The sequence below is a fragment of the Littorina saxatilis genome, linkage group LG12 (assembly GCF_037325665.1).
Source record: "Littorina saxatilis isolate snail1 linkage group LG12, US_GU_Lsax_2.0, whole genome shotgun sequence".
Taxonomy (NCBI): Eukaryota; Metazoa; Mollusca; class Gastropoda; order Littorinimorpha; family Littorinidae; genus Littorina; species Littorina saxatilis.
This window is the reverse complement of record NC_090256.1, coordinates 1,690,677-1,702,295: the sequence shown is the minus strand read 5'-3', so window position 1 is coordinate 1,702,295 and position 11,619 is coordinate 1,690,677. Positions and strand designations below refer to the sequence as shown.

Here is an 11,619-nt window from a genome sequence, read left to right as displayed (position 1 = left end):
TTTGAGAAAGACAGAGAGAAAGGGGGTGAGACAGACAGACAGACAGACAAACACAGAAAGAGAGAGAGAGACAGACAGACAGACAGACAGAGAAAGACAGACAGAGAAAGAGACAGAGAGACAGCGAGAGAGAGACAGACAGACAGACAGAAGGAGAGAGGGTGGATTTCTTGAATGTTCACCCAGGAATGACCAAATACATTGAGATAGGCAAAAGTCAGTTCTGGCTACGATAAACGCAGGGTTATTATGCATTGTCATCATTTTCACGAGTTTTCATTCACAAGCACCTGGGAAATAAATCTCATGTTCCCCGGGGAATAAATCCCCGGTTACCATAGTTGCAGGAAGCCCTATTACATGGATAATCAAAAGCAAACCCAATAGAAACGCTCGAGGATTCTTCGGCTCTTTTCATTGGCGTTTCCCCAGACCTAAACAGACGACACTGCTTCGCCAAGTTCCAAATACGAACTGGCAAACTGGCAAATGTAAACAAAAAACAAAACTACCTCATCAAAGGTCATACATTTATGCTTTATCGCAAACAAATGAAACCTATCGATATGTTTTATCTTCTCACAAAGTCATGGAGTGCGTGTATCTCTGTTTGGAGACTTGAAACACGAACGTCAAGTTTAAGTCAAACCAATTGACCCCTGACACACACATTTTGACCCGTGCACAAGACGTTGTATCGATAAACTAAGCGCAAATAAAAAAATAATAATAAAAAAGCAAAGAACATAGCAACAAGAAATGAAGACATCTGACAAAGCCGAGCAAGCAGAATGACAAGTCTAATGAAAAACAGAGAGGCAATGAGAAACAAGATCGCGATTATCTTTCCTTCGCGGCACGACGCAAATCGTTTGTGTCCTTTGACCCAATTCGTGCAGTGCTGCACGATGCAAATCTTCTGTGACCTTTGACTCAACGTAGCTTCAATATTCGATTACTAATATTTACCACTGAAAACCGAGGGGTGGAATACCGAGAGGGGCAGGGTGGTAGGGCGATGGTGAAATGTAATAAAGAGACACGTGTAGCAATAAGAGAAAACCGATTCTGCAATAGGCCTAACACAAACAAGAACAAAAAAAACAACACTGACCTATATGAATATTTAATCAATAATATGATCGTCTGCGTTGCAGGTGTGCAAGTGAAGGGTTGGGGGGGGGGGGGGGTAACTTGATCATTAATTTGTGTGTGTCAGTGTTTGTGTTCATGGACTGATTGTGAGGGAGGGGGAGGGTGGGGTGGGGTGTGTTTCAGGTTTTGGTGTGGGTATGAAACGAGCAAAACAATACCCACACCACAAAATCTTGGAGGCAAAAAACACTCGCCGTCGCATCATTTTGTCGGGAACATACCATTACGTCCCAGTACCATTACGTCCCAGTACCATTACGTCCCAATACCATTACGTCCCAGTACCATTGCGTCCCAGTACCATTGCGTCCCAATACCATTGGGTCCCAGTACCATTGCGTCCCAGTACCATTACGTCCCAATACAATTACGTGCCATTGCGTCCCCGTACCATTAGGTCCCAATACTAGTGAATTTAATTTCTGAGATGTTACTGTAGCAGTGTAGCGACACGTTTTGTAATAAAAGTGCGTTTTGTAATAAATTTATTACAAATCGTGTTCGGATTACACAATTTTTATTACAAAACGCGTTCAACACGATTTGTAATAAAAATTGTGTCGGTACATAGCAGTATTTCACAAATAAAAATAAAATAAAAAGATGTGTACCTGTTTGTCGAGATGAGGTGAAGTGGAAAAAAATAACAATAAATATATAAATAAATAAATGTTTGTTCATGGGAGAAAAAAAAATCCTTCACGATATAATCAGAAACTGCAAAGGATATTGCATGTCAGTTTGTTTGTTTTGAGGTTTTCTGAGGTAACCATGTTCTTTCTTTTAAAATGAACTGAAGCACGCTAACCTAAACCGAAGTGTAAAATTAATATATGCTTTAGCGGTGCTCGACACAAAGAAAAATACCGAAACAGTACAGTACACCGCTTTGTATTCCACTGTATGTAACCGAGCATGACATGACTGTAGGCTTATAGACGATGTTTAAACCCGTTTCTGAGAAAAGCTAGACTGACTGTCCAGTCATCGAACCTTCAGCACATAGACACCGAGACACACAGATAGCGAAACCCATACACGCACAAATGTAGACACAGACACCTACATACATACGTACATAACACACACACACACACACACACACACACACACACACACACACACACACACACACACACACACACACAAACACGCGCGCGCGCGCAAGAATATACATACATGCACAATCAGTGACATAGACTAGTTCTACATGTCACGATGTTTCAATAACAAATCATTTCATTTTTTCTTCCTGTTTTATGACTGAACAAACACAACCGTATCTTTAAAAATCAACAACAGCATATTCTGGTTAAATCCTGGTTCGTATGTACATATTTAACATTTAACATATTACTCTGCAACCCTCCTGCGATCAAAATTCCTTTTGGATTCATAAATCGAAGACACTTGAATTAAATATTATTGGGCGAGAAACTGTTATGTTACTTTACATAAACAGGTACTGTAAGTAACACACGCCTAAAAAAAAAGGAACATTATAAAGGCCTTCATCATCATTATCATCATCTCCACAATCATCATCATTATCATCATCTCGTCGTCGTCATCATCATCATCATCATCATCAATAACAACAACCAACAACAACAACAACTTTTTTTTGTGTTACAAAACACAATAGAAAAGAGAAAAAAAATGTGTCAAGTAAGTGCATATACAGGCTTCAACATTATTGCTACGTAAATTTATGCAATCTTGAAGCTTGAAATTACTCGGATAATATAAGGTAAGATACTCCGTACTTATAAAATCCACTGTTCATTTTCATCCTTTCGCTGACCTACTCTGTCGTACAATATCCATGCCACACACACACACACGCACGCACGCACGCACACACACACACACACACACACACACACACACACACACACTGCCCAATTGTGTTGGGACGTAATGGTACGGGGACGTAATGGGATTCCTTTATGGGACGTATCGAGATGCAATTTTCTTGGGACCTATCGACACGCAATTTTGTTGGGACGCAATGGTACGGGACGCAATGGCACTGGGACCCAATGGTATTGGGACCCAATGGGATTGCTTAATGGGACGCAATGAGACGGCATTTTTTTGGGACGCAATGGTACTGGGACACAATGGTACTGGGACGTATTGGCATGACCCCATTTTGTCCGCACAATATTATATGCACCAACAACCGGAAAGAAAGGTGACAATGGAAAAAGACTCATCTTTGCTTCCTGCGATTCCTTGCCCCCGACTCGAACGTCGCACGATAATCCACATAACAGATCTGTTGTGAGATGGTCAACGCTGACTGTGCAAGCAAATCACCTCGTTTGAAATACGACAATCCCATCGCTCGAATGCAACATATGGGCACTATCGTCTCAAAGGCGCTTACTGTTGGTTTCACACACCACTCTGTAGTCGGAACCTACAGAACTTCGCATCCTCAAACCTGACATACTTGTCTCAACATTATAAACTCAAATCACACACAGTAAGTTGCTTTCGCACGCCAGCTTTGAACAACGTGCTGGGGCCCCGAACATGCATTATAATAACAGAACTCGCGTTTCAAACCATGGCTCCCTGTGTTGATTTTTCACTTAATGTTGAACCACCAAAATGATGACAAAAACGATGTTTGATGGTTTGTTGCCAGACCAGCTTTTTTGTCGGTCCTCGGGGGGCATATCGACTTTTGTTTCATATTTATTGACCGCGGCCTTCGGCCTTGGTCAATAAATATGAAACAAAAGACGATATGCTCCCCCTCGGACCGACAAAAAAGCTGGTCTGTCAACAACCCATCAAACATCTTATATTATTGGTGTGGTTTAAACAATGTTTTATTTCAATTTACTTGTACATACAATTTACATAATTTATTCATCCATTCATATTTGTTAATTAACTCTCTTTACCGGTGCATGGCCTTACCAAGGAAGATCTTGTCGATCCTTTCGGAGAGGAAGTCTTCAATTTCATAGGAGTTGTAACCCACAGCCACCAGTCCTGCAAACATGCCGCCTGCACTGGCCCCCGCAATACTGTTGACCTTGTCCATCACTCCTATCTCTTCCAGGTACTGCACACAAAATAATAATAATAATAATAAGGGTATTTATAGGGCGCAAATCCTAAAATAGTTCTAAGCGCCTTACAATCAATCTTAGACATAATAATCTCAATAACAGCAACTGTACACATAAGCGCCTTGCAATCAATCTTAAATATAATCATCTTAATAACAGCAACAATACACATTTAAAAAACCCAAAATACAAACTTTAAATAAATGGAAACACAATCACGTACACAATACATATTTCAAATAAATCGATCGTTACACATAATGATGGGACACTTTCGCTCGCACACACACACACACACACACACACACACACACACACACACACACACACACACACACACACACACACACACACACACACACACAGGCACGTGCGAGAACATACAAACGCTCATTAGAGCAAAATACCAAAATGAAACCTCTTTAAATATGCCAGGTTATTTACAATGCTACACAATGTAAGGGGGAAGAATTGTTTTCCTCGCTGCAGTGAAGACTGAAGAGATGAATTTTTAACTGTATATAGTTATTGTCATAGTAATCGTCGTGATTCTGAAAGCAGCAGCAGCAGCCGGCAGGGTCATCATTGTCAATACCGCCATCATATCTAGAATCTCCATCTCATCTCAAGTTTTATATCGATTATTACAATTTTAATTTTAAAAAGAATTTTGATATTGTGGACGACAAAGTCAGTAACTAGTTTTAAAGCTTCCAAGCTGAAATGCAATCCCACAGTCCAGGCTTTGTGGAAGATTGCTTGACCGAACTTTCAATCAATTTGAATGAAAAATGAGTTCGTGACAGTGCCGCCTCAACTTTTACTAAAAGCCGGATATGACGTAATCAAGGAAATGTATCTAACAAGTGAGAAAAAATACATTTGAGGGCATCATCTGGAAGAATCTGTATGTAAAGTTTCACCCACACACACACACACACACACACACACACACACACACACACAAATACATACACACACACACACACTCTCGCACACACACACGCACACACGGACGCACGCACGTACGCACGCACGCACGCACGCATGCACGCACACACACACACACACACACACACACACACACACACACACACACACACACACACACACACACACTCACACACACCATTTCTGGAAATCAAGGTGACAATTGTAATCGATTTATAAGAACAGATGTTGCTGTTTAACGTGTGTGAAAGAGTAAGTGTGATCGAAAGGTCGTAGGTTCGAATTCGGGCCGGGACGGACACGGGTCAACTTTATGTGCAGACCCAGAGACGGAAGCCATGTCCCACCCCCGTGTCATCACAATGGCACGTAAAAGACCTTGGTCATTCTGCCATAAGTGCAGGTGGCTGAATACACCTAAACACAAAGACACCTGGGTAGCGCGACTCCGTTGCTGCTAGCTTTCCACTGGGAGGAAGCGACCCGAATTTCCCAGCAATGGGACAATAAAGTAATGAAAATGAAAATGAAAATGAAATGAAAATAATATTAATTCGGTTAAAGGATTAAAATGATCGTTGGTTACTGGCAATACAAACCATGTACTAAATTTGGTCAGTTTTGTTGCAGTGTAAAATCATGTATAGTGGGGCGGCTTAGCCCACATGTTCAAAAGAATTATGCATTTTGTTATACAAGCACCAAATTTGGCACAGATGTACATTAATATGTTGCGAACATTTTCAGATATTGGGCCACTTGAAATTCTCTCTATATGTCCGCCATATTGGATTTCAAAATGGCCGCCACTTGAAATCTACATTTGCTATTATCTCTGGACATAATGGAGCTAATGACTTGATTCTGGTGTCTAAATGTATGTTTTGGGGGGCAAGGAATCCAATGGTACCAATTTCAACTTAATATTATCTATCACAGTCTGTTATATAATTGTATTTGGAAATTAGCTAGGCAAATATTGGATTCAACACAATACTTTGAAAAGAATGTCTTAGTTCTGTAAATGTCTTAGGTTATACTGACATGCTACATGGTCTAGTATCTGAGGCTAGGTGTATACTGACATTCTACAATGGTCTGGTATTTGAGGCTAGGTATGTACCGGTACTGAAGATACGTGTACATAAACAGTGTGATGTTAACAAGTTCAGCATTGCCACAAGTACATGTATGTTGTTGACTCATCGTCATGTGCAGTCCCCTTCACACACACAGAGGGCTGTGCACTGAAGGGCAGCCTTTTTGCACTTGCAGCGCCTCACGCACCCTTTCTTGCACTTGCAAGAAACCAGCCAAATGCAGCTGTGAGCTGCTTCAGGTAGCCTGGTCCAGTAAGGTGTGTACTGTCCTTCTCCAGTCCTTGACCAACCCCAGTTGGTTGGTGGAGGGAGCTCTGGTGCTGGCAGCAGTATCTGACCCCACACATGTCCACCTTGATACTCTATCTTGCGAAGATTTTCCTCCTGGCCTTGTCAATGTCTGTGCATTTGCTGGTTCGATCATACAACAGGATCACGAACTTCTCGATCATGCGCATTGCATCGTCTGGTATGTCACACGGTGCAGAGGACAGCAGCAGCAGCGCCTCAGTGAGTTCTGGCAGTAACGTCCAGACTGCACACGCAGTCTTCTTACCACGTCTAGCAAAACTAGACACAGTGTCGCATCCAGTTAGAGCGTGGAACATTGGCAGTGCACGAGCCTTCTCTCGTCCCAGTCCAGCTGCTATTTAGTGTGCTGCTAGGTATCGGAAACGCTGGCCTGTTCCGAATGCCAGCCACAGTTTGTCTTCTGGTTGCAACTCCTGTACCAGGGACACTGCCAGCACCACATCATCGGTGTCTATAGTCCGGATGAGTATTGCATGGTGTCCATGCTGGGCTGCGTGAGATGCATGCAGCAACATCAGACTGTCAGCTTCTTCATGGTTACATGGGGCGAGTGAGGTCAGATCTGGCAGTAGTGGCTTGCTGAGCACTGCCTCTCCATCAGTAATGATGAGTTGCTTGTCCTCCTGGTCGAACCATTCAATGAGAGCTGCTGAGAGGAACCTGAACAGCTCGGTCTTGTTGCTGTCCACTCGTAGGAAGTTCTACCAGTTTCCTGGTATGGCTGCGGCAGCCACCACACGTGTCCGCACGCCTTGTCCCCGCTTTGCACGTGTACTACCTTTCAGTGAATCAGCAAGATAAGTATTCCAGACCAGAGCCAGGCGTGACACTGTTTTCGGCTTCGTGGACATATATGGGATGACGATCTGTTGTGCATACTCTTCAGAGGTCTTTGATGCAGCCGGCTTCAGCATCTGGACGATGGCTGCTCCATCAAGCACAAAACAGGTTTTGACAGGAGTCTCTGTCTTTGCGTCGGAGACTTCTTCCAAGCATGTGAGGAGATCACTCTTGGTACCAGTGCAGAGGCTTCCACCATCAGACAATGCAGGAGGACATGCCTGATTCTCGTGACGAAAGAACTCCTCAATGTTGCCATCCCTCGTCTGGCAGTCAATGAACATGTGTGCGAAGAGTTCACGGTCATTCCTGACGGAGGCGAGCTGTTACTGACCTTTGCTCTGGCTTCTTGGAGTGGAAATGCTGAACACCTTCAGCTTGTTACGAGGAATGGGGTCGTCCACTGCCTTTGTTCTGTCCAACAGACACTCTCTGGTGAAAGCCTCGAACTGCTCTTGGCCAATCCTCTTGGCATCCATCACGGTCTCCACGACAGCAGGACCTGCTATCTCCTTTGTGTCCAGTTTGACTACATCCTGACACTCCTCCTCGAATTCGGGTATCCATCTCCTCTATGACACTAACGAGAGAGCAAACATCTTTCACAAATGAGGCCTGTACGCTTGGCGTCTGATCATGATGACGTGTGTCTGCTGTTTGCCGTCTCCAGTGTTGGTTCCCATCCTGGAATTCTTCGATCACCCTGGCAACTTCTGGTCCCGCAACTATCCAGCGACGTAGGGCACTAGGGTTGTCAGTGAGCCCAACTGCTCCACCGTCTCCTTTGATGCAGCCATTATTCTGCTCATGTGCCTGGTCAATCGGGATTGAAGAGAACACTCTCTGTGTTTTCTGAACGGTGAAGTGGCTTTCCCTGCATTTCCTGGATACATCTGGGTGTTTGGTGGTGAGTTCGGCCATGTCCTTCAGGTGCACTGGTATCCACCTAGCATAGTGGGTGTGATCCAGTGCTCTGTCAGAGCATCGAGGTACATAATTAACGATCCCTGCCTGAGAGAACGCACATACACTTGAACCAACAGTTCTAGTTCCAGCACGGTTGCCCAGTAGTGAAACTAGGGGATGTCTTCTCCTCTCTGGCAACACCAGTCTTCAAACTCGGGAAGGTCCTCTGCATCCCTGGTTTCTCCCAGACAGTAGTGCTTGTAGGCACAGTGTTGCAGGATGTACAGTGCTGCTGCAGTCAATGTCAAATGTAGATCATAAAGCAGCCATGTAAAGTAAAGCAGCCATTTTGAAATCCAATATGGCGGCAAATACTTGACAATACCAAGTGGCAATTGGTACCATTGGATTCCTTGCCCCAAAAAACATACATTTGGATACCAGAATCAAGTCAATAGCTGCATTATGTCCAGAGATAATAGCAAACGTAGATTTCAAGTGGCGGCCATTTTGAAATCCAATATGGCGGACATACAGAGATAATTTCAAGTGGCCCAATATCTGAAAATATTGGCAACATATCAATGTACATGTGTGCCAAATTTGGTGCTTGTATAACAAAATGCACAATTATTTTGCTACGCTGCTGCACTAGTAACATACTCCCAGAATGCGTCAGACTGTACCGATTTTAAACTAGATTTTGAAACAATTCTGGGGGACCCCCTACTAGTTTTCAAAGATTGTTCTTTAAATCTTTAAATGCTTTAACAAAAATGACAAACCCGAACAGCGCCGCAGTACGCCAGTCCCTTGTTGCCGCCCCCCTCAAACACGAGGTTGTGGAAGGCGAAGTGGAAGTCCTCTGGGCGGACCTTGGAAGCCTGGTGGTCCACAGCGTCGTGGAAGGACGAGGAACGGTCGTAACGGCCCAGCGGCTTGAACGTCCTTCTCCCTGCAGGTCACACAACGCTAACCTTCATTCACTTGGCTTGACTTGACTTGGCTAACCTTGACTTGGCTTGACTTGACTAACCTTCATTCAGTCGCATGGTAAACGTGGCTTTCTTTCTTCCACGTAAAGATCACTAGATATCACAGGATATGGATGTTGGGGTCAGGGTAGCTCAGTTGGTAGAGCATTGGACATGTGATCTTTGGGTCATGTGTTCTAATCTTACTCTTATGTGCAGACTCAGAGCCGGTATCCATCCACAGCGGCACGTAAAAGACCTTTGATATTCTGCCACAGGTGCAGTTGGCTGATTACACCTAAAGTGGCAAACACCTGGGTAGTGCGACTCTTCTTTCTGCTAGCTTTCCATTGGGAGGAAGCGACTCAAAATGTCCAGTAATGGGATACTACATCAATTGAAATTGAAACGTTACCAACCGAGCTGCAGCATTATTAATATGGCGCGAACATGTCTTAAAGAAGAGCGTCAACCAGAATATCAACTACAACAATTCATTTTCCAAACTACAGAGCGTACTGATCACGTCGTGGAACAAATTCCCATTTTATGATTCTTCCACGTTCCCACAAGAAAAACCACACAAACAAGAAGAGCAAACGCTCGATCGAGTCACTTTCGCAGTTCTGAATATTATATGAGGCATCAGATGGACAGGAAGAAATTGCTATTCACAACACAATGAGTCACGTTCACATAAAATTTGAGCCCGGTCACTTTTATAGTTTCCGAGAAAAGCCCAACGTTAAGTTGTGTGTTGCCGAACAGAAAAGGCTAGTTATCTCCCTTGTTTTTCTGATAACGTTCGTAAAAGGCTACAGATGTAAATACTTTGATGTAAAGAATAATCCTACAAAGTTTCAATCACATCCGATGAACTTTGTCAAAGATATAAAATGTCTAATTTTTCCTTTGACGCTGACCTGTGACCTTGAAAAAGGTCAAAGGTCAACGAAACCATCGTTAAAGTGTAGAGGTCATTGGAGGTCACGACTAAACAAAATATGAGCCCGATCGCTTTGATAGTTTCCGAGAAAAGTTTGTCAAAGATATAAAATGTCTAATTTTTCCTTTGACGCTGACCTGTGACCTTGAAAAAGGTCAAAGGTCAACGAAACCATCGTTAAAGTGTAGAGGTCATTGGAGGTCACGACTAAACAAAATATGAGCCCGATCGCTTTGATAGTTTCCGAGAAAAGTCCAACGTTAAGGTGGTGTCTACGGACGGCCGGCCGGACGGCCGGCCGGCCGGACAGACTAACACTGACCGATTACATAGAGTCACTTTTTCTCAAGTGACTCAAAAACCCAAGAATACCTTGCTTGACCCCATGGTTTTTAACACTTCACCAAACATACTTCTCTTTTCTTTTTCGACATTGAAGCTAGAACTGAAAGAAGCGCAAACTTTCTTGTCAAGAAAAAACACACATAAACCAATACATACCTTTCTTGACCCCATCGTTTTTGATGACATCAGTGAGCACAACAGGAGGCTTCTGTGAGTTCTGTTGGGGATTTCGCATGACAACCACCATCTCTGGCTCAACGGAGTCCTCTAAATTCGAATCTTCTTCCTCCGCCAACATCACCTCATGCTGAGCATCGTTCGGCACAGCTTTGGATTTGGTGACAGTTACGGGTGGCTGCTTGGTGATAGCACCGGGTGGTGGTTTCGTGATACCCAAGCGTAATTTGTGCCTCAGAACCTGTCCTTTCGTTGTGGCGTCTGTGCCGATTGTGTCGAGGTTCGTCTCACTGCAGGCTGTCAGGTGTTCCGACAGGTAGCTCGCTCGGGATTTTTCGAGGGACAAAAATGTTTTGTTCTTTTTGGGCGCGTGAAAATGCTGGGGGGCAACCTCGAAGGTTGACTGTTTGGCCCCCATGTTGAGTCACGATCCACGTTCCCGGAGATATAGTCCTGTGACTTATATGTTTTGATGACTGTGTACTGTCCGTCCACTGTACTAAACTTCCCAGCACTTTTATTGAACTTCCCTACTGACACACTTGCTGTCAGACTGAGACTCTGTATACGTAGTGCTGATGACAGAAAATGTGACGACTGAGCATGTGCTGCGCACTACTGCCTGTCGACTATACTATACCCGTCGCTCTTCTTGCATGTCTGTTTACTTCGTGTTGCACGCAAAAATTGCGCGACTTCCTTGCCGCGTGGATTGACGAAGCTGTTTTATTCTCGTGACTGAAAACACTGCAGTGCGTGCAGTTTTATTCTGTGGGTTCGACAGATCGGTCCAGTAGTTTGGTCTCAATCGCTCTACACACACG

General features: G+C 43.8%; 2 protein-coding genes across 2 annotated transcripts in view; both read right to left on the bottom strand.

Moving 5' to 3' along the window:
• Positions 1-7,731, bottom strand: part of LOC138981801 (uncharacterized) — a 28,486-nt gene extending 20,755 nt beyond the window's left edge. The window contains exons 1-3 of the mRNA XM_070354880.1: positions 7,487-7,731; positions 7,027-7,288; positions 4,074-4,237 (exon numbers count right to left, since the gene is read on the bottom strand). Of these exons, the coding sequence (XP_070210981.1) occupies positions 4,074-4,237; positions 7,027-7,288; positions 7,487-7,731 (671 nt within the window). The remainder of the gene's footprint in view (positions 1-4,073; positions 4,238-7,026; positions 7,289-7,486) is intronic.
• A 42-nt stretch (positions 7,732-7,773) lies between these two features.
• On the bottom strand, positions 7,774-11,389 carry LOC138981784 (uncharacterized). The gene is made up of 5 exons (XM_070354859.1): positions 10,775-11,389; positions 9,139-9,308; positions 8,555-8,610; positions 8,150-8,393; positions 7,774-8,019 (listed from the first exon to the last, which is right to left on the bottom strand). Exons 1-5 carry the CDS (start codon positions 11,211-11,213, stop codon positions 7,774-7,776), a joined length of 1,155 nt encoding a protein of 384 aa, XP_070210960.1. The 5' UTR covers positions 11,214-11,389.
• Positions 11,390-11,619: the final 230 nt, after the last annotated feature.